The 22,123-nt window shown below is 38.5% G+C and overlaps 1 protein-coding gene across 1 annotated transcript; it reads left to right on the top strand.

Annotated features, from left to right (window-relative positions):
* Window positions 1-272: 272 nt before the first annotated feature.
* mmp28 (matrix metallopeptidase 28) lies at window positions 273-22,100 on the top strand. Its single transcript, XM_087794852.1, has 8 exons — window positions 273-494; window positions 4,841-4,917; window positions 6,546-6,742; window positions 13,846-14,067; window positions 15,015-15,260; window positions 19,832-19,978; window positions 20,610-20,777; window positions 20,914-22,100. Exons 1-8 carry the CDS (start codon window positions 375-377, stop codon window positions 21,306-21,308), a joined length of 1,572 nt encoding a protein of 523 aa, XP_087650978.1. The 5' UTR covers window positions 273-374; the 3' UTR covers window positions 21,309-22,100.
* The last annotated feature ends 23 nt before the right edge of the window (window positions 22,101-22,123 follow it).

Below are 22,123 nucleotides of genomic sequence, written 5' to 3' on the forward strand. Positions count from 1 at the left end.
TCAAGATAAAACTGATAACACAACAGGAGTTCCAGAAAATCAAGGAAAAAATAGTGTAAAATTGTATTTTACTTCATAATATCTTGCTTAACAGTCATGTAATCGAAGCGTTAAAACGGTTTCGTCGCTGATCTGTGATCTGTTGTTATTGCCTCGACTAAACGACCGTCTGAAGGCGCGTGGATGACTCCGCCGGGGCAGGCCGGTCTAGAGGGGCGGGGTCCATAAGTTCCCCCCCAGACTCGGAGCTCCCCGTCATTCCAGCAGGGATGCTGAGGCTCGCAGCAGCGGCGTGTTGTGGCTCTGACAGCGGCGAGCGACCATGACCTCAGCGGCGGGAGAGACATGCGTGCGGCGGTGATCGTTCTCCCACAATGTGCCGCCCAGCCGCGGAGCTCCGTACAGCCGGAGCGAGCGCCGCCTGGATCGTGACTTTGACCGCCCTGGTCTGCGCGCTCACCGCCCGGGGATCCCCGCTGCTGCTGGAGCCGGAGGTACGGAGCGCAACTTTTTACATTTTTCTCATCTTTAAATCTTTCAGAAAATAACTTTTCACCACTTTTGATACGATTTAATCGTACGAATATGCGTTTCAACAGACATGTTTTTTTATCGGGTAAACTAGTTAAAAACAAACTCGTTAATAATGTAAATTCAAAGTTTTCTGTCAATATTTTTGAGTTTTATCGGGAAGCTGAGCCGGCCCTCCTATTAGGTAAACCACCTGACAATGCCATATTTATTTTCACTCTATTGTATAATAATAATACATTTTATTTAAAGGCGCCTTTCTTTGCACTCAAGGTCACCATACATACATAAAACATTTAAAACAACAATAAAATATGTATAAATAAAAAGTAGCAGACAAGGGTAGAGGAATAGCATCAAATGGAATAAGCAGTTTTAAACAGATGTGTTTTGAGTTGAGATTTGAAATGGGGGAATGAGTCAATGTTTCTGAGTTGGGGTTGTAGTGAACTCCAGAGACAGGGAGGACAATACAATTCTGTATCATCAGAATGTGTTTGTACAAAACTCTCTTTTCGGTGAAATATTAACATAAAAGAATATGCTTAAGCCCCTTTTTTTTGGACATTAAATCCATAACCACACCCACTCTGCTGTGATTGGTCAAGCATCAAGGTTATTCACCGCACGTCATTCATCCCGGAAGTCTCCAACTCCAAGTGACTGGTTGTATAAAGAAAGCGGGCGTGATTACAGCTTGAGAAGGAGTGAAGCCATTATTGCATCATAATGGACTCCGCTCTCGTAGCCTCTCGTTCGCTAAGATTTCAGACGAGGAGAACTTTATAAAGTAATAAGTTCAAAACATGGTCATTATAAGGGACTTAATGCATCTTGTAGAGAAAGACTTTGACATTTGAAACGTCAGGAGAGTTTGGTTTTCACATGAGTTGCTCTTTAAGATAATAGTTTGTTCACCACAGACTTGGCAAAGGTCATAGGTTGTTTTTTTCTAAATACACCTGAAGCGTTTCTGGATTTTTGTCTCTCTCTCTGTTGGGGCTGGAACAGAATGGAATGCTCAACCTCGAGTGAAACTCGTCCCGTTGATCAAATCCATTCCGTCCCAAATTCCCAAAACAAGAATCGCGTGACGTCAGTCCGGGTCTTTGTGCCTGCGGCGGCATGTGATGGAGTCTCCAGCGACAATCTGACTAGTCAAGTGGTTAATTGGGCCACAGCGTGAAATAAAAGCCTCTGAATGACCATCATGAGCTCATTGTTGTTGAACGAAATCAAGATGATTGAACTGCTGCTGAAGATACATCAGGAACGGTGAGTTACACAACATCAACCTAATGGCACAATAGACGGTTCATCACGTCCCGTGTTTTATGAATCTGTTGTCGCTCTGAAGTTCCATTTGCATCTACAGACACTTGATATGATATGAACTACGGTGGCTCGGAAGGACAAGGACACTCATTCATTGAGTCAATGAGAAGAAAATTATTTTATGTAGCCACGAGTAGCACAATTGTTTTGTATGGAGACAACTGGGCTTTGAGAAAATATCATGTATTTTTTCCCCACAATACTGTTTGTATTTTATACAACATCACTGTATCCATTTTTAAATGTATTTTTATTAATGGTTTAAGTAAGATTATTTTTATTTTAATATACAATTAAAATAATAAAATTCACTGTTTGTTCATTACTGTTTTGCAATTAAACTTCCAGTCGCTAGATGGCAGCAGTTCAGTTATGACGTCCTCCGCAGTTAAAGGAACAACGAAATCCCGCGAGATCCCAGCAATGACTGAGGACGAGAGGATACAGTCGACTCCAGCAGCTTTTAAAGCTGATGTTTGGACATATTTTGGTTTCAAAACAAATTAAAGCAGTTACGACTTCGTCAAGAGTCATGTGGTCTGTAAATTCTGCAACACCAGAGTCAAGTACTGGACAATACTACAAATATATACTTGTTGCTACAGTATCGCAATATATCGGAATCGCTGCCCCTGCATCGTGATACGTATTGTATCGGCAGATTCTTGATAATACACACGCCCAGTTATAATCGATTGTACCAAAAAAAGGTTGATGAAATTTGTGGATATACTTTTCTTTACTTATAAAAAGTACCTCCTATGTCGCGGTATTTCTAGCACAGTATAGCTGAGTAATTGCTGTTTTTCCAGCTCAAATATCTGCTCTACATGTGTTTCCACGCATCCTTCAACAATGCCCTCTGGCTGCTCCTTCATGCACACACACACACACACACACACACACACACACACACACACACACACACACACACACATACACGCCGACACACACACACACACACACACACAAGTAGATATTGTCTTATTTTGTTCCGCGTTCTTTTTTCGAACATCTGTCGACTCCCTTATTTTAATTTTCCATCCCACCTTCACCACACCTGAGATGAAAGATGTGTCTGAACAAGACGGTGTTTGATTGACGCATCGTGATGTTCAACCGGCGACTGGATGCTCAAAATAATGCATCTGTTGTCAGGATACCTTGCGGCCCATTTTTTTTTTTTTTTTTACAAGCCGGGGAATTTCTCAACTATTATTTTAACGTATGTTTGTATGATGTAGATAAATATAATGCTTATGATTGAAAACACACCCAGGAGACATTTTTCTACGGGTGGTCCAACTCGGAGTATTCACCGGCGGCTGATGTCAAATTATGGACTTTTTTCAGTCGTTGTGATCTTTGTGTGTTTTTTCCAGTCAATTAATTCTTCAAGTGAAAGTTTAGTGAAACATAGAGCAGCGGTTCCTGAAGTGGTTCGGTGCAATAACGGTAAAGACGCAACAGGTTTTGTAGAAGAAGAAGCAAGAAAAAAAAAGTTGCTACATTTAGCCCAGTTATAAGCTATAAGTAGTAAAAACCCGTATCTTTAAAAAAACTCTAATGTCTTTGAAAGCAACACCATAATTCCTCTGTCAGTAAACATACAAATATTGTTAGTTCACAGAGTGATGTGTATTGGTGAGAATCTGCTGTTTCGATACAGGAGCAAAAATGCGTTATATTGCGATACTTTGGAACAAGGATATATTTGTAGTATTGTCTAGTACTTGATACTTGGTACTCTGGTGTTGCAGAATTTACAGACCACATGACTCTTGATGAAGTGGTAACTACTTGTATTTGTTTTGAAACCAGATATGTCCAAACATCAGCTTTAAAGACTGCTGTAGTCGACTGTATCCCCTCGTCCTCAGTCATAGTGGAAGCTCATTGTTACATTAGCTGCAGATGACGTAATGACTGCTGCCATCTATTGGCTGGAAGTTTAATTGCAACAGAAAAATGAACACATGATTATTAGTAAAAATATATATATATATATATATATATATATATATATATATATATATACAGTATATATATATATATATATATACACTTATTGAAATATAAATCATAAAAGAACTATGGAAAAATTAAATATGATTTGAAAGAAATAAATATATTTATAATGAATATCATCTGATATTGTTTGTGTTAAGTGGGACGTGTTAGAAAAGGTTCGGGACCCTCTGTAATATTGAATTAAATGCTTATTTTCTTTCGTCTCTTGGTCGCATACAGGACCTACTGTATCAAACTTTCTTCCCACTGGTGTGCCACCAGGATCTGTGCTTGGTCACTGCTTTTTTTCCTTCAACAAAGTGTCAATAAGTCTCACAATATTTGTTGACACAGCTACACATCTATATATACAATTCCTATTCCTAATCCTAATTTAGACTCTGGTGTTTGTCCAGACCTAATGGAGGCCGCATTAAATCAGTGGAAGGGCCACATGTGGCCCTGGGTACGCATTATACCAAAGTACAATCCTTGTGTTAGAAAATATTGTTATGGTGATTTATCGCTACATTTCTTTTTCAGTGTTTCTATATTGAACAGCATTCTAAGTAACAATAAGAATCCTGTGAGATCCCTGGGGTGACTGAGGACGAGAGGATACAGTAGACTCCTTAAGCTTTTAAAGTTGATTTTTGGACATATTTTGGTTTCAAAACAAATGAAAGCAGCGACTTTATCAAAAATCATGTGGTCTGTAAATTCTGCAACACCAGAGTCAAGTACTCGACAATACTACAAATATATACTTACTACAGTATCACAATATACGGCAATATATCGTATCGTTGCCCCCCAGATTCTTGCCAATACACAACTCTAGTAAACACTCTTGTTGAGGCTGTAGCAAAAGGTTGTTTTGTGTTTTTAACTTTACTAAAATATTTACATTTGTCAGACTTGAGACCAGATCTGGTCCGTCTCTAACATGCGAGTGTCTCCGCAGGGTTTCCTGGAGAAGTATGGCTACCTCCACCCAGACCACCACCTGCACAACGCCGTGGAGATGCGCTCCGCCATCAGGTAACATCTCCTCCATCGATCACCATTGGACGCGTTTGTCTTGCTAATGAACGAGGGACGGCTGCAGGGTCGCTGGGCGTCGGACCAGCTCCCCAGGCTTAACCTCGGCGCCGGGGCAATAAAACACGCCCTCACCTCAGCACCAGTAAACCTCCGCTGAACCTTTTCTGAACCATCCAGGAATTTCAAGAAGTTTGCCCTCTGGACACTAGTCTGACTGTATTTAAGGGGAGAATGAACGAATCTGGGTTTTAAAAGAAGTTTCCTACAGTTTAAAAAATACTCTTGTGATTCCCTCATATGTTGTACATGTAACGTGTCAACTCTGCTTTACCCTGACAAAAACAAACCTTATAATTATCCCTGTTGGAAACTGATGGTAGCGTTGACCTTTGAACTGGGTGACAGCTGAAGATCCCAGATATAGGTGGAGTCTTGTATGGATGGTGGCGGAGAGACTTGGTTCTGTTATGTGTGTTGATGTGGTTTCATGAAACGGTATCATTTCAACTCTTTCAAACCGAGGGCGCCACCTACTGAGCTCTGACGGAAATGAAAGAACTGTTTCATGAAACCTCATCAACCTGAACCAGGTCAAGAGGTCACTATCATCAGGAAATGTTTATGTCCTCGGTTTGAGTTGAAGGTGGTGAAAATGTTTGGCAAAATGATGAGTAAGAAAATGTTTTCGTCCATCCATCCATCATCCATCCATCCGTTGATTCATCCATTCATCCATCATCCATCCATCCGTTGATTCATCCATTTATCCATCATCCATCCATCCGTTGATACATTCATCCATCCATCATCCATCCATCCGTTGATACATCCATTCATCCATCAGCCATCCATCCGTTGATACATCCATCCATCCATCATCCATCCATCCGTTGATACATCCATTCATCCATCATCCATCCATCCGTTGATACATCCATTCATCCATCATCCATCCATCCGTTGATACATCCATTCATCCATCATCCATCCATCCGTTGATTCATCCATTCATCCATCCATCCGTTGATTCATCCATTCATCCATCCATCTGTTGATACATCCATCCATCATCCATCCATCCGTTGATTGGCTTTTTCTACATCCATCCATTTACTCACCCTCTATCTATCTATTTATCGATCCATCCATCATCCATAGATATATTCATCCACCCATCTATCAATCCTTTCTTCCACCCACCCATGCATCCATCATCCATCCATTGTCTATTTATACATCCAACGATCACATCTAGCCACCCAGCTAACATTGATACATCCACCCATCGATTGATACATCCATCAATCCATCAATCCACCAATCCATCGTCCATCCATTGGCTTTTCCTACATCCATCCATTCACTCACCCTCTATCTATTCATCCATCATCCTATTATATATCCATCCACCCATCTATCAATACTTTCTTCCACCCACCCATGCATGCATCATCCATCCATTTAAACATCTATCATTCACCCCTCTATCCACTGACAGTATCTATGCATCCATCCTTAGATTTATCCATCAATCCATCCATTGATTCATCCATCCATCCTAATCCAAAGTCACAGGAACACTGAACCCTGACGACCTTGTTGTCCTTCTCTTTATGTCTTTACAGGGAGTTCCAGTGGTTGACTCGTCTCCCGGTGACCGGTGAACTGGACAGCGCCACCCTGAGGCAGATGTCAGAGCCACGCTGTGGCGTGTCCGACGAGGGCAGTCAGCAGATCTGGTCTCAGAGGGTCAACGCCGTCTTCACGGGGAAGAAGAACGCCGGCCGTCGGCTCCGCCCAAAGCGCTCCTTTGCCAAAGGCGGTAAGTGTGTGATGGATTTGAGCGTCTTGTTGTTGCTTGTTGTTTCACGCAGGGAGGGAACACCTCGCCACGAGTTCAGGGTTGTTATTAACAGAGACTTTTACCAAACAAACCCTTCAACCTGAGACGAAAAATGAGTGATTTTGCTGCATTAAAACCTCTTTAAATAAAACTAAAAATGAAACCATAAAATAGATTTTGACTCGCCTCAATCTTCCCAGAGCATATAGAAAACCAAAAAAAAAACTTTCCCCCTCTTCTTTCCCTCCTCCACTTCATGTCTAAATGGTTCACATTCCTCTCTGTCATTGCAAACGTTGGCTAATGTTTGGGGAATGCAGCGGCGGCTGATGTTTGCGGCGCTCGCTTCATGTCGCTACCTGAGCGCTCCCATCTGGTGCTCACGTCCTCAGCTGATGGACTGGATCAGGCTGTTTGCTGTGATGGCAGCAGGTCTCATTGAAGTCCCGGCAGGAGGTTCACTGTAGAAGAAGACAAAAGGAGGGATTGTTGTGGCTCCTCATCCAGACGTGACTCACAAGTGTTGCAGTCATTATGAAGCAGAATTAATGTTTGATCCAAAGTGTATCTGAAAGTGGGCGCGAGGTTTGTTTCCCTGGAACTCTGGTACATTTTAAAAGAGAGAACAAATAAATGACATAAAATAGAAAAAGGTTCCATGACGTGAAAAAAAAATCAAGCTAAACAAGGTGTTATTTGGCTCCTTTATTCACATTATACTTAGTTTTATTTAAGTAGTAAATATCTGGGTTAAAAACGGTGACTTGCAAAACATAAATAGAAACACACTTAAGTACAAAAATACATTTGTTCCTAATACTTTTATTATTTTAATGCATGATAGGTCTTCACAGAAAAAGTACATTTATTTAGTAAAAGCACTTGTTAAAGTAATATAATTAAGACTGAAAACTTTAAAAACGACATCGCACTTGAACAATAGACTACATACATTCACAATTTACTGAACACATTGTCTGAACACATTTTCTGAACACATTTACAATTCACTGAACACATGTTTACAATTCACTGAACACATTGTCTGAACAGATTTACAATTCACTGAACACATTGTCTGAACAGATTTACAATTCACTGAACACATTGTCTGAACAGATTTACAATTCACTGAACACATTGTCTGAACAGATTTACAATTCACTGAACACATTGTCTGAACATGTTTACAATTCACTGAACACATTGTCTGAACACATTGTCTGAACATGTTTACAATTCACTGAACACATTGTCTGAACACATTTACAATTCACTGAACACATGTACAATTTGAAAGTAAATCTAATTGTGTGTAGTGAATTGTAAAGGTGTGTAGTGAATTGTAAATGTGTGTAGTGAATTGTGAAGGTGTGTAGTGAATTGTGAAGGTGTGTTGTGAATTGTGAAGGTGTGTTGTGAATTGTAAATATGTATAGTGAATTGTAAAGGTGTGTAGTGAATTGTAAAGGTGTGTAGTGAATTGTGAAGGTGTGTAGTGAATTGTAAATGTGTGTAGTGAATTGTGAAGGTGTGTAGTGAATTGTGAAGGTGTGTTGTGAATTGTAAATATGTATAGTGAATTGTAAAGGTGTGTAGTGAATTTTAAAGGTGTGTAGTGAATTGTAAAGGTGTGTAGTGAATTGTGAAGGTGTGTAGTGAATTGTAAATGTGTGTAGTGAATTGTGAAGATGTATAGTGAATTGTGAAGGTGTGTAGTGTATTGTGAAGGTGTGTAGCTTATTGTGAAGGTGTGTAGTGAATTGTAAAGGTGTGTAGTGAATTCTAAAGGTGTGTAGTGAATTATAAATATGTATAGTGAATTGTAAAGGTGTCTAGTGAATTTGAAAGGTGTGTAGTGAATTGTAAAGGTGTGTAGCGAATTGTAAATGTGTGTAGTGAATTGTGATTTTCTTAAGCGACTTGTACATTTTCTAGTTTTCCTTGAATTGTAAATGTGTCAGTGACGTACTCGTGCGTTTATGTATTGGTGTTGTGTTTTGCACGTCAAGGCCACTGTACTACAAATAACAGTAAGATTGTCACGTAAAGCTTTAAAAAACTACAAATACATCTTGAATGATCCAATCAAAGGACTTTGGAGAAGCTTGAAAAGAATCATGTAACCATCTAGTTGACTCTCAACTGCCTCATACCTTTGAGCCAAACCAAGTTGAACTAGAATCCAGCAGGACGTCTACGTTTTCTGAACTGGACTTTAACTGGCCACAGCCCTCTGAGTCGAATGCAGATGTTCAGTCGCAGCTGCGTCGTGATTGTGTTTTTGCGTGTGAACGCGATGTTCGCCGCTCACTGGAAAACTGACCTTGACTCGTGCTGAATACTCTCCGTCCTTCCCTCTGACATTCCACGAGTCATTTCCAGATAAGCGCTAACGGCTAATCTAGTCTGAGCCAGCGGTCGTCGGGATAGGTCGAGTGGATATTTACGAGGAGTCGTGAGAAGATTTCACATGCGTACAGACAAGAGGGCTGTCTATTTGAAATGGTTCATCATTGATTTACTGCTCCTGACAGCTCACGTGTGCGTGAGGCCCCCGGGGGCCAAATCTGGCCCCTTGAAGTTGCAAATAACATAGTGACGTATATAGATTTATATTTTCATCTTTTCATTTGTTAATTCAACATTTTATTATTCATTACAAGGCTCTAAATATGAGTATTGTCCTCAGTCAATGCTGGGATTTTTAGTTGTGGAGGACAAAATGACTGCTGCCATCTAGGGGCTGGAAGTTTAGTTGCAACACAAAAATGAACGAGCAGCGTGAATATTTGTATGTTAATTGTGTTATTTTACACACTCATTATTTAACTAACCTTAATAAAACTATGGTAACACATCAACTTAACATAAAAAAAATTATAAAAATGTTTTCTTTTAAATTATCAATACAGTGCTGTTGAATATTGATACAGTATCGTGGAAAAGAATATCGCCATATGGATATTTTCTAACTCCTGAGGTGCCAAATCTGGCCCCATGAAGTTACAGAAAACATAGCGACGTATAAAGATTTATATTTTTACCTTTCTATTTGTTAATTCAACATTTTATTATTCATTACAAGGCTCTAAATATGAGTATTGTCATTATGAATGTAGTATTTATTGCCCCAAAAAGATTTAAAATATTTGTACAAAATGCGATTTCCTTTTAAAAAAACTAAGTGGAATTAAACACAATTAAATAGTTTTTTTAAGCATATTTAACTCGATTTTATTACTTGATTATATATTTTTTCAAGCATTTATTTTTGCTCTACGGCTCCTCAAAAAGGCTAATGTAAAAAAAAGGGGCCCCTGAGAAAATAAATTACTTAAATAACCATTTCTTACCTACTTACTTACCAATACATTGTGCATCTATGTACTCTAGCAAAGGAATATCTTGGGTCACTTCTTATGAAGATGTTATTGATATATATTATTCATATTTTAGTTTTTTATTACACAAGTGACTCGTCAACCTCTTTTTTCACACAATCGACACGATCTCTCTGCACCTCGACGAACAATAACTCACAACATCGGAACGATCTCGATCACGTCCAAAAGTGGAGCGATAAGCCACAAGGCCCCACACTGGTGCTATAGTGGGAATGATCTAAATTGCTTCCATAAGGGAAGTGGTGGAATGTTTTGTGTATCTGGCTTCCTGGCGTGTCTGCTGTCCATGGGGAGTCTGTGGCAAAATCAAGTGGTCTTTGTCTTTGAAACGCACAATTCGTGAAGACGCCAAGTCCAAAAAGTTGATGTTGGATGTGGTGAATTATTTCTTTATTCCCGCCAGAGTGTGTACGTCTCTTTAAGAGGCAATATTTATGACAATTGTTTCTTTTATTTTAGTGCTCACTCAGCATTATTGCGCGACCCTTAATAACCCCAGATCTGCAGATAATTCTCTCCTGTGTGAGTGTTCGCTTCATAGCTCTTGTTTATCGTCCGCCATCTTCAGTGTGTGTTTGTGGGCTGTATACTGTTTGTACAGGCACCGCTCCATGAAAAAAAATAAGTCAAAGTCTGAAACACAAACACATCCCCACGTCTAAGAGTCTCGGCTCGTGTCGACCGCCCACTAATATCAACGTGTAGTTTCATGAACGGTTCACAAATATTTGGACAAGTTCAAGAGCGCTGATTTGTCTGCTTGGGCTTCAGATGTGAAAGTATGTAAATGTGCTTTAACCAAATATTACCTTCTCTAAAGACTTATTTTGGTGAAAAAGATAAATATTATTTTGATGTCTGTAGACATTAAATGTCCAAAAAACAATTAAAAGCAATTTATGTATGAAACTTTTCTTTTGATTTGTCCCTGTAAAAGAAAAAAAACACTCCAGAGAACAACTCCATGTGATGTAGAGCTTTTATGATCAAACAGGAAGTCTGTGTTTAACTCCTTTTATTTTGAAAGTGCGTCTTACTGTCGATTAACATCAGTTTAACAATCTCATGGAAAAAAATAGCAGAATACATTTGGTGCTCCAGCAACTTTCTGGTAAGAAGTTTAATAAGAGTAAAATGTTATTTTATTAATGAGAGCAAATATTAAGTTATAGCTGTGAGCAACAGCTATTGGCGTTAGCAACATGCTAATTCTTTCAACTCTTGAATAGAGCTAATGATGCTAACTAGCTTATTAATTTAATTAATAATAAAAATAATGATAAATACGTGGCATTTATTTCAAAATTCATTTTCTTCAAAATTGCAAATGTATCTTTGGCTTGCTAACAGGTCTTTTTAACTGTTTATTTAGTGAATTATTTGGCTGGTAACGGAAATTAGCATGGTGCTAATTCTGTTAACTCAGTTGTTTTATACAGCTAAACTATGCTCACTAGCTTATTTGTTTAATTAATAATAAGCTAATAAATAATAAGTACTTTTATAAATAGTCTTTAACTGCATTCATTTAGTTTATTTAATGGAGTATTTTGCTGGTGGGGAGAATTAGCCACATGCTAACACATATTAGGAGGTCATTTTCAACACCAGAAACGAAAAATATATAAATTGCTTTTCTTAAAGGAAGAAAACTATTTAGTTGCTATTGTTAAAAAATAACCACTGTTACGATTAATAGTTAGCAGTTAGTTGGGTTGTCTATTGGCTAGTATCTGGTGATACGATACGTATCACGATACAGTGAAAACTATATGATATATTGCGATACTGTCGTAACATGGATATAGTTGTAGTATTGTCCGAGTACTTGACTCTGGTGTTGCAGAATTTACAGACCACATGACTCTTGACGAAGTCGTAACTGCTTTCACTAGTTTTGAAACCAAAATATGTCAAAACTGGAGTCGACTGCATCCTCTAGTCCTCAGTCATTGCTAGGATCTCACAGGATTTCAATGTTTATTTAATGTTTACAGAACGACTGCTGCAATCTAGTGGCTGAAAGTTTAATTGCAACACAAAAATGAAGCATGAATATTTGTTAATTATAAATTGTTTTATTTTACACACTCATTATTGAACTAACAACCATAATAAAACTATGGTAACACAACAACTCAACAAAAAAAAAAATCGATACAGTATAGTGGAAAAGAGTATCGGCATAAATCGCCATATCGATATTTTCTAACACCTGAGGTAGTATTTCAAGTGTCATGATTTTCTAGGTTAGAACAAAAGTCGACATGGTTATTTTGTCAATTTATATTCATTTTAATATCTAAACAAGTAGCAATACTCAATTTATACCAATATATTTCATGTTGTTGTTCATTAAAAGTGTACAAATATATCACAAACAAACTTCTATGTTTGCGCTCTATTCATTCACAACTAGCGTCCAGCTGCGTCGCCCTGAAGGTTCATATTATCTAATGATTGTTTCCTGCTGGTCGTCGCTCCGTCTGCCTGTTGACTTACATCAAGTCCAGCCTGATACACAGCTGTGATCCGTGTATACTTTACTGCTGCCTCTGGTAAATTAAAAGCACACTCCAAGTGTTTTCATCCTGAATGAAGGTGTTCTTGTTGTGTTTGTTGCTCGTGTTATTAGGTTTGGACGTCAGTGGAACATGTACTCACACAGCTGCAAGAACGTAAACATGTGATTTGGGTTGCGTCACGACTCGAGTGTATATAGTTTTCTGTTCAACATTATTAACTGAAATGATATTTGAGTTGTTAATATATTGTTTCTTAGACTTTCCTTGTCACTGAAATAATCCTTTTAGAGACATTACATTATTAGACTCACTACATTATTAGACTCATGTTCAATAATTAATGAAAAATATAGAATTTAATTTAGTGGTGCGTATTGGCAAGAATCTGGTGATGCAATACATGTCACGATACAGGGGGTAAATATACGATATATTATAATATTTTAAGTATTGTCCGAGTACTTGGTGTTGCAGAAGTTACAGACCACAGGACTCTTGAAGAAGTCGTAACTGCTTTCATTCCTTTAAGAACCAAAATATGTCCAAATATCAGATTTAAATGCTGCTGGAGTCGACTGTATCCTCTCGTCCTCAGTCATTGCGGGGATCTTACAGGCTTTCAATTGTTCATTTAGCCGCGGAGGACGTAAAGTATGCTGCCATCTAGCGGCTGGAAGTGTAATCGTAACACAAAAATAAACGTCCTGATTTTTAAAAAATGTTAATTGTAACCGAAAATTAACTTTATTTAACACACACTTTTGTATATTATTTAATATAAAAACACTATAAAAAAACCTGATTTGAAAGAACGATTTGTTATCATTAAGAAATATTGTAAGTTGTAATGTAGTGTCTTTAAGTGACTTGTGATAAATCCGTTGTCATCGTTTCTGTCGGGACAACTGTAATAAAGTTGTACTCAAAATTTAAAAAACTTTTGTTAAACAATCCTTCCATGTCGATTTTTATAAAAAAAAAACTTCATCACCTGTTATTGCTAGAAAGTCTTACTTTTAACATACGTTCTCATTTTCAAACGAGGTAACAAACACCGAAGGGTTTTTACTGAATATAATTGTTACTGTTTTTCATTTCCACCTGAGAGTTGATTCTTGACGTTGTGACTCTGCTTCTGTGTGTTGTGCAGCCGAGCGCTGGTACAAGCGTCACCTGACCTACCAGATCGTCAACTGGCCTCGTCTGCTGCCTCTGGGCTCGGTGCGTCTGGCAGTGAGCGTGGCCTTCCAGCTGTGGAGTAACGTGTCGGGCCTGGTGTTCCAGGAGGTCCCCGAGGGACCGGCAGACATCCGGCTGGCCTTTTACGAGGGGGACCACAACGACGGGGCCGGCAACGCCTTCGACGGACCAGGTCAGTGACAGGGTCAGTGACAGCACCGTCACCTGACTGACTCCGGTCTTGTAGGTAGATGATGATGATGATGATGGTGAGGACGCCACAGCGTTTGACATTTAAAGTTTTACGTCGATTTCATATTATATATTTTTTTAGCAAATATTTTGTCAAATATTTGTTTCCTAATGCATCCCTAATAAAGCAAGATTTGTTTCTTTAATAAAAAATAAAGAACAAATAAATTACATTTTTTACTTAAATTTAAACATGTAAGACTCCATAACGTTTTTCACTTTTATAAAAATTCAATTGATTGAACTATATAATAATAAGGCCCAGACATCAAAAAGGCTACTTCAATCAGAGAAAACAAAATTACATTATTTCATTATAGATATTTACATTATTAAAGCAACTTTTATTCTATTTCAATTATTATTATTATTATTTTAGAGAAACTTTTTTGATTGAAACTATTTCTTGATCGAAGCACCTTTTTTTTTAGATTGAAAATATGTTTAATTGAAGCAACTTTTACATTTTTGATTGAAAATAATTTTTGATTTGAGCAACTTTTTTAAAATAGAAAATATTTATTTATAAAATATACTTTTTTCTAATTGAAAAACAATAGTAATTTCATTTCTATCGATTATTACTGTCTAAAATGTGATTTGTCTTGAACAAAACAATCCTTGAAGTTACATTAGTCTGTGACTCTTAACACGTCGAGACGTCATTTTAGTAAAGAAATAAACATGTAAACTGGTTAAAATGAGTGAAAAACACGGTGTGTATATATTGCTGACATTAAATCGGTCCTCGGTGTAAAAGGTTTTGAGACCTTCAGCCTCAGTTCTGTTCTTCTTAGCAAATTCCAGAGTACGATTTTTTCTTCTTCTATTTGACGAATTCTCTTAAAGCCTTTACCAAAATTCCCGATTTGAACTTTGACCTCTCAGGCGGCACACTGGCACACGCCTTCCTGCCCCGTCGCGGCGAGGCGCACTTCGACATGGCGGAGCGGTGGACGCTCAACGGTCACAAGGGACACAACCTGTTCATGGTCACGGCTCACGAGATCGGCCACACCCTGGGTCTGGAGCACTCGCCGGTCCGTCACGCCCTCATGTCGCCGTACTACAGGAAGCTGGGTCGCAGTCTGGTGCTGAGCTGGGACGACATCCTCGCCGTGCAGCAGCTGTACGGTGAGTCTCTGTCGGAGGTGTGTGTGTGTGTGTGTGTGTGTGCAGTGCTGGTGACAAACGTGGAGCCTCCACTTACATCCACTTTAACAGCTTCTTCTGTTCGTAAACGTCTTTAGAAAAGCACTTGGTGCTCGGATGGCAAATGTCTCACTGTCTGGAAAGAGGGAAGTGAAAGACGGTTAAAGCAGACTTTCCTCTTTGCTCGCAGTCGCAACACAAACATGGCGCTGATTGACCCACTAATGCACGGAGCAGACGACACTGGGTTGTACTGCGAGTGCAAATACTGGACCTGACTGAACTTTTCCTCGTGAAACCTTTGACTCACTCGAAAAGCGACTTAACATTCCCGAACGTGATTGAGATTTAAAGTCTGTTACTGCCTGAGAAGATTATTGAAAGCTGTGGTTTATATGTTAATTATTAGTATAATTATACATATAAATACAAGTATAGCAGAAAATGAAATGGTTGAATTTAACATTAATGTTGATTTTTTTTCTTGTTTTCCTTTTGAATTTTTGTTTGTTGTTGTTTTTTTTTTAAATAACTAAATTCAATAATTTCTATATTGAAAGGTATAATTCTGAAAGAGTACATATTGAACTTTCAGCCAATCATCTGTCGGCAGAAGATCACATGACGATCTTAGTTAAAACATTTTTTTAAAGAATTTAATTATTTTTATTTTGCATTTTTTTCTAAAATATATTTTCAAAACTGATACATTTTTACAGTTTGATATTCTAATAACAATAGTTCAAAAACGCTGTTGAACTATTTATATTAAACCAACATCTTTATGTTAAATTTAAAAGGCTATGAATTAAAAAGAAATGATGAATTCTAAATCATTTTCAAATGATTGGAATTACAATATACTAAACTAATCAATTAAGAAAAATCATTCATTTGTAAAATATTTATTTAAAAAAATATATTTAAAGAAAAAAAAGGAAATTCAACATTTTTATTTACAAATTATTCAATAAAAACAAATCGACTCCTTCAGTAGAAGAAATATTACATTTAATTATTAAGAAAATTATAATTTTAATGAACAAAAACAACATTTAAATTAAAAAAAAATTAAATTATATATTTTGATGGCATTGACGAACTTCCATACGTTTACTCCTCAAAAACACAAATGTGTGTAACTTTATGACAAGAAAACACACCAGAGATGTCGTAGGTCAAGTGTCAGACATTGATAGTTACGACTGAGTTTTCGTTGGTTTGGTCAAGAAAAGGATTTCTCTCCTGAGAGTCTCTTTAAGGTCAAATATAAGGCGTTCATGACCCAATAGTTTGTTCTGAACCGGCTCCTCTAAGCCCTGCTCGTGATGGAGTCTTCAACACACACTCTTTTAAGACACATTTGTGCAAAGACGTCAGTTAGTGTTTGCTGTGACAGCAGCGTCTGAACGTGTGCGAGGCAGGTTCTCACATGTGCTGCTGCTCTGCTCGACACACCCTCCCTGCACGAGACCTTTAACTGTGGATGTCGTTCTGGATCGACTCACTGCTGATCTGCCGGAGCAGGAACCGTTTGAGAGAATACAGAACCGTCATTCCTGGAACAGAAGCTCAGAGACAGAAACATGGGTTCAGTTCAACATCATCTTGACTAGTTCCATCTGTTGCTGCTGCTGAACATATTTTACCTTCACCCTCAGAGTAAACTTGTCTTTCACTCTTCACTTTAAAAACTCTGTTTTCAATGTATTCGTGGCCCTGAGGCAGATTTCATGTGGCACCGAAAATTCTCCAAATGATTAAACGAGAGAATTTAAAATATTTACATTTTTTAATTGTTTAAATAAAGATTTTAAAATGAAGCGCTAGATCAAAGGAAAACACCACAAAGAGGTCGAAGATTTAGGAGCTTTTATTTTGAAGTTCTGAATCAAATACATTTTTTGACTTCATGAAATTTGGCCTTCGAAAACATTTTTGACCCCCCTGCTGTAAACCATACATACACCGCAAGGAGAATTTATAGATTTAAAAAATCTATACATTTAAGGCCCCAAAACAAACAGATCCTGAGACAACACAAGGGACACCACAAACACATTTGTTTTTCGGCCTTCAACACAAGGGATACCACAAACACATTTGTTTTCTGGTCTTTGGGTCACCTTGACCGAGAGACAACACAAGGAACACCACAAACACATTTGTTTTTCGGCCTTCAACACAAGGGATACCACAAACACATTTGTTTTCTGGTCTTTGGGTCACCTTGACCGAGAGACAACACAAGGAATACCACAAAAACATTGTTTTCAGGCCTTCGGGTCACCTTGACCCAGAGACAACACAAGGGTTATGTCTGTTGGATCAGCCTCCGGATCTAGAAATTCTGTTGCTACAAAATCCATTTCTATTGGTTGATCAGCGATCGTGAGTGACACTCTCATAAAGTTCTATTTGCATTCTTCACTCGGGCCTCGGGTGGAGTCTGTTGACGCTTTTTTCTTCTTCTTCTTCTGCTCCGCGGTCGTCACGTAAACCTCAAACCCCACGAGAGACTGTGACGTGAAGCTGAACTGACGGACGGTTCTGATCACGTCGAGTCTGGAGACATAAACCTGTGTGACTGTGTTTGATGTTGCAGCAGAATACCAGACGGTGATACATGAATTATTTTATCCAAAAACACCACAAATAATTGTTGTGTTGTTTTAACAATAGTGGCTGATTCTGATATCAAAAGATGGCGCTATTATATTATAAATGATTTTTAAAATTATATTTTACTACATTTAATGTGAATGTTAGCTCAAGATCACAAAACCTTGACCCTGAGATAACACAAGGGATACCACAAACATATTTGTTTTCAGGCCTTCTGGGCACCTTGACCCTGAGATAACACAAGGGATACCACAAACACATTTGTTTTCTGGCCTTCTGGGCACCTTGACCCTGAGATAATACAAGGGATACCACAAACATATTTGTTTTCGGGCCTTCGCGTCACCTTGACCCTGAGATAATACAAGGGATACCACACACACATGTTTTCAGACCTTCGGGTCTCCTTGATCCTGAGATAGCACAAGGGATACCACAAATACATTTGTTTTTGTGCGTTCGGGTCACCTTGACCCTAACATGATGAGTTAAAGATAGTTTCACTCTGACATAAATAAAAGGCCTGATTATGTTTTCATTCACAAAACTGTCTGATTCATCCTTTTTGTGAGTCTTTGACTCCAAACCTCAACTCGTCTCCTATCAGTGTTTTTGATTGTTGTTTACTTCCTGTCAAGCACACATGAGCCTCGTTCACTTCCTGTAAACGTCCTTCTCAACGTAAACATGATCAACATCCTGTTTTCAGGAAGCATCGCGTCTGTTTGGATGAATATTTGTTTCCCATGAAGACGAATCTGTTGCTTCACCGTCGACGAGCCTTTCGAGTGTCGTCTGTTGCCACGGCGACGGAGATCATCCTGACGTGCTCGTGAAATTAGGACGAAGAATAAAAATGGCCTTGAGATGATGTTGAAACTTAATAAAGACAACAGAAAAAATACTAAATAAAAAAGAACGATCATTTTAATAATGTTATACAGTGTAATAACATCATGACATATTTGAAATAAAAGTATTTTATATTATCTTTTTTAATATATAAATAGTTTGAAGATTCTTAAAATAAACTTTTTTTTTAATGTATTTTGATGAGTAATACTTGCAAAAAGGTCACGTTGAAAAAAGTCCCAAAACAAAGAACCATTAGAATTTCACCAACATTTAAACATTGAAACATTTCTTCTGATCACTCTGACAGCAGGAGTCTGGTTCTGCTCAAGGATTCTTCCTATTAAAAGGACTTTTTTCATCCCAATGTTGCTCATTGTGATTGGATGAGACTTTTTATTTTCTCTTTTAAGTTTTATTTAAACTAGAATTCACACTTTCAATAAAATTGAATTGAATACTTTGACCTCGATGGAGGGAGGGAGGGGGGGAGAGAGGGAGAAAGAGAGAGAGAGGGGGAGGGATGGATGGATGGTGTTGGATGGATGGATGGACATATGGATGGATGGATGGTGTTAGATGGATGGTGTTTGATGGATGGATGGTGTTGGATGAATGGATGGTGTTTGATGGATGGATGGTGTTGGATGGATGGATGGATGGGTGGATGGATGGATGGTGTTGGATGGATGGATGGTGTTGGATGGATGGATGGATGGTGTTTGATGGATGGATGGTGTTGGATGGATGGATGGATGGATGGGTGGATGGATGGATGGATGGATGGTGTTGGATGGATGGATGGATGGGTGGATGGATGGATGGATGGATGGATGGTGTTGGATGGATGGATGGATGGGTGGATGGATGGATGGATGGTGTTGGATGGATGGATGGTGTTGGATGGATGGATGGATGGTGTTTGATGGATGGATGGATGATAGATGGATGGATGAACTTGAAATTGTTGAATGAATGAGTCCCTGAGTCTGTTAGTGTTGCATCATGGGATGAAAGCTACAGTCAAACCGAGGACATACTTCCCATAAACCTGATCTAAACTAGTTGTTCTGCAGGTAAACCGACGGGCGATCGACCGGTGAGACTTCCTGGTGAAGTTCTGAACGCGGCGCTGCAGGAGTTTGACTTCATGGAGACTCGTGACACTCGGCAGACGCAGCAGCCGCTCTACTGTCTGGGAGTGTTTGACGCCGTCACCATGGGTGAGACGAGGAGGCTTAGAGGACGAGTAAATTGGAAGTCAGAAGATAGATAGATTTTTTTATTTAATTTAATTTAATTTAATTATTTCAATACTGAAAGGTTTATTTGTTTTCTGAATATAATATATATATAATTGAATATTTTCCAAATTAATTATATTTTTTCTACACACAGTTTTATATTCTTCTTCCAATTATTTAAAATTACATTTTTCTAATACTATATTCTAAATATTTTTCAATTCATAGTCTTTTAAATTCAATATAAAATGTTAATTAACCAGACAATTGATAGTACTGTCAGCCAATCACGCGAAGCGCAGACGATCACGTGACGACCAAAGCAGTGTTATTTCCTGGTGGCACTATTACTATTAACTATTGAATTTATTTATTTTTAATTATTTTAAATAAAATATATATATAATATGTGTAAAAAAAAATCATTCATTTAGATTTATTTTTATTTTATTTTAATGTTAAATAAAAGGTAAAAGACTCAAATATTCAATTAAAATTTAGAAAAGTTTAAACATTTGAAGTTTTAAAACTTAAATCTTATTTAAAAACAAGTCTTTTCACTGTGTATCAGTTTGTTCTTCGTGTCTCATATGCGTTAACGTGGATCCAGATCAGAACCAGACGGTGCTGGTGTTCCGAGGCAGCGTGTACTGGACGGTGACTTCACTCGGCGCCGTCAGCGAGCCGATGCGTCTCCGTCAACGCTGGCCGGATCTCCCCCCCGCCATCGAGGCCGCCGCCTTCTCACCTCCGGACTCCAAGTGGTACTTCTTCAAAGGTACCGCTCCAGCGACCTCGGGCCAGAACGCTTCCTTATTAAGACATCCCTGAAGCCTCCGGACCCTCCTCCGCGAGGAGCCCGGAATAGCTTCTTCCATCAGAACCATGAGATAAAAAGATCTTCTGTCCCGCAGGGAAGCGGATGTGGCGCTACACGGATGGGCTTCTGGACCAGGACTTCCCCAGACAAACAACTGAATCGGGGCTTCCCCGCCACCCGGACTGTGCCTTCTACTACGCCCCCCTGGGTCACCTGGTGGTCTTCAAAGGCTCCCGGTACTTCGTCCTCAACCTCAAGACTCTGTCTCAAGAGCCCTACTACCCCCGGAGGCTCTCGGACTGGACCGGGGTGCCACCGGGAACCAACGGGGCGCTGACCCGTCCGGACGGGCGACTCTATTTGTTCAGAGAACAGGCGTTCTGGAGGTTTGACCCCGTTAAGGTACGAGTGACCCGGCAGGGAAAGTGGGCCAAAGACCTCAGCTGGACCGGTTGCACTGAGCCGCCTCAGAGCAATAACATCCTTTGACCAGCAGAGGGCGCTGCAGCCCTTCAATCTGCGCCTGTGACGTTGTGTGACACGTGATCTTAATGTGGATGTTTAGTGTGAATTATCGTCCAGTGGAGAAACTAAAGATGTCACTTGTGAATTAACAAGTTATGCACAATATTACAGAAGAATATCAGTGGCATCGGAATATTGAATTATTGAATATAACGTTTCAAATACTGCAACTTTCAATATTTTGATTAAAATAACGGTTTTTTAAGCATTAAATTATTGTTTTTAATGATTAATTTCGATCATTTATACATCATCAGGTTAAATTCTATCTATTCGTTTTTAATAATATGTATACAAAGTTTTTTTATACAGGTAGTTTGATGTTCTTATTCCAACTATTTAATCCTATGGTTCTAGGTCGTCACGTGATGGTCAGCAGGTCGCGTGATTGGCTGAAAGTTTGATCAAGTATCTCGTTGCTATTTTTGGCTTTTTGTCACGGTTATACCAACATTTTTATATTGAATTTAAACTATTGGAAACAATAAAACATATAAAACCATAACACCCTATAATAAAACTCAATTAAAATTCTGTAATTCAATTATTAACAAAAAAACAAACAAATTCAACCTTTAAATAACAAATCATTTAAAAAATAAAGGATTTAAATACACTCCCCCCACATATGAAGTTCAACCATTCAATATTGTGAAGCCACTGATCTACTTCAAACTGGGTCTTAACGTGCAGTGATGATGTTCAAGTGTTGTTACCGTCAGTGGAAGAATTAAAAATGTCACTTTTAATTTCCAACCCATGCATAGTATTTGTCACGT

This window comes from Callionymus lyra, chromosome 7 (assembly GCF_982586985.1).
Source record: "Callionymus lyra chromosome 7, fCalLyr1.hap1.1, whole genome shotgun sequence".
In the NCBI taxonomy this organism is placed as follows: Eukaryota; Metazoa; Chordata; class Actinopteri; order Syngnathiformes; family Callionymidae; genus Callionymus; species Callionymus lyra.

Coding starts and splice junctions, on each gene's coding strand:
- mmp28 (XM_087794852.1), top strand. CDS start 375: ATGTGCCGCCCAGCCGCGGAGCTCCGTACAGCCGGAGCGAGCGCCGCC. Junction 14,068..15,014: donor CAACGCCTTCGACGGACCAG/GTCAGTGACAGG, acceptor TTGACCTCTCAG/GCGGCACACTGGCACACGCC. Junction 19,979..20,609: donor GTTTGACGCCGTCACCATGG/GTGAGACGAGGA, acceptor ACGTGGATCCAG/ATCAGAACCAGACGGTGCTG.